Source organism: Aplysia californica, unplaced genomic scaffold (genome assembly GCF_000002075.1).
Source record: "Aplysia californica isolate F4 #8 unplaced genomic scaffold, AplCal3.0 scaffold00755, whole genome shotgun sequence".
NCBI lineage: Eukaryota > Metazoa > Mollusca > Gastropoda > Aplysiida > Aplysiidae > Aplysia > Aplysia californica.
This window is the reverse complement of record NW_004798025.1, coordinates 166,878-168,446: the sequence shown is the minus strand read 5'-3', so window position 1 is coordinate 168,446 and position 1,569 is coordinate 166,878. Positions and strand designations below refer to the sequence as shown.

Sequence of the window (1,569 nt, the reverse complement as noted above, 5' to 3'; positions counted from 1 at the left end):
GAGAGAGAGAGAGAGAGAGAGAGAGAGAAGGGGGGTGGATGAAGAAGAAGAATCAAAGACAGAATGCCCACTACATTATAACACATTTGTATATTCCTCAGATTTCACAAAAGAGCTACCTACGACGTTTTTTGTTGCACGTCAAGCGGTGATTCCAGCCTGGATTTTTACAGAATTAACTTTTCTGATTTCAACTCGAAGCTATTCACCATTTGTGTGACAAATTGTTCAAGGTCACAAAGGTGTATGTATCTCTGGGAATACTCCAATTTCAAATCGACGCGTATAGATCAGTGACCACCTCCCGGACGACGATAAAACTTCGCAATTCATGACTGGAAGTACTGGCAAAGAAACTGAAACAGTTAAAGATCAAACAATAGAAAACATGAGGAGGAATTGTGTTTCAAGGGCGTTGTCTTTAGACCAATGTGGTCCGAGAGAGACAGACTAATCTGCTCCTAGACTTCAAAATTCTTTTTGTTTTCGGCAAGAAGCAGAGTGTTATCAAGGCTATGTATTATAACTCAAGCCAGTATAAACCATAATTCATTCAGACTTGCGTAACAAATCTATGTGAATACAGAAAATACCATCGCTAGACCTAGAGAGATCTGAATCAGAATCATCGATGAAATAAAAAAAAGAATCACGTTTAGAAGAGTTGCAAGAAAACAAATGCCAATAGATAATGTGTTTTGGAAGTACTCGCTTCATAAAGGAAGTTGGAACGTTCTTGTGGTGACATACAACTAGAACAGAATTGTTGGTATTGTTCTGAAAAGGCGTAAAAACTGAAAAGTTTAAAAAAGTCAAAATGAAACTTGTTCTGCCATATTGATGTAGTCGGCTCTACCAGCTCTCAAGCAGTTTCTGTGATATATCTTTTTGAAAAAAACCATAAGAATTTTAACTTCTCTCTAGGAATTACAATTTAGATTTTGTTGATCAAAAGTAGCCTATTTTCCCGGCTTGGGGGAAAAGGCAACGAAATAAATCATAAGCTACTTCGGTCGGGACCATGCAGTCCAAACTGATAAGAAATTAAAAACTCCAGTCCCTAGCTGTCAATGACAATGTCACTGTGATCCACTAACGGACAAAGCTACAAACCCACGAAAAGAAAAGTGTCTCTCAAAAACGTCTCGGCTGCAGAGATAGTACCCGAGAAAGAAATAAGGCAAAAGAAAAGCAACTGGGTTCCCGACTGTTCGATATTTTGGTAGTATTGGAACTTATCACGGCCATTGAATGTCGAAATCCAGCTCAAAGAACAAGGTGAAAGGCGCCTCGAGTTCCAGTACTAAGGAAGACTCGAACCTGAGTAACCACAAATCAGTCAATTCCAGCGGCACCACCGATGGCAGTGACCCAGGGGGCAAGGTCGTTGAGAATGGCGGCAGTGAGGAGGCGGGGGAGGGGGAGGATGCGGTCACGGACCAGGAGCGTCAGGAGAGGGAGAAGTTGATGAAAGTACTCAGCGGCAACATGGAGGATCTGCCGCCGCTCAGCTCCAAGATTGTCCGAATATTTACCAGCTCCACATTCACAGGTAAGAAGAAATGTCAA

The 1,569-nt window shown here is 41.6% G+C and overlaps 1 protein-coding gene across 1 annotated transcript in view; it reads left to right on the top strand.

Annotated features, from left to right (window-relative positions):
• Positions 1-105: 105 nt before the first annotated feature.
• LOC101857748 (NACHT and WD repeat domain-containing protein 2) overlaps positions 106-1,569 on the top strand; it is a gene marked incomplete in the record, with an annotated part of 55,175 nt that continues 53,711 nt past the window's right edge. Inside the window, 1 exon segment of the mRNA XM_013088515.2 lies at positions 106-1,552. Within this exon segment, the coding sequence (XP_012943969.1) occupies positions 1,252-1,552 (301 nt within the window).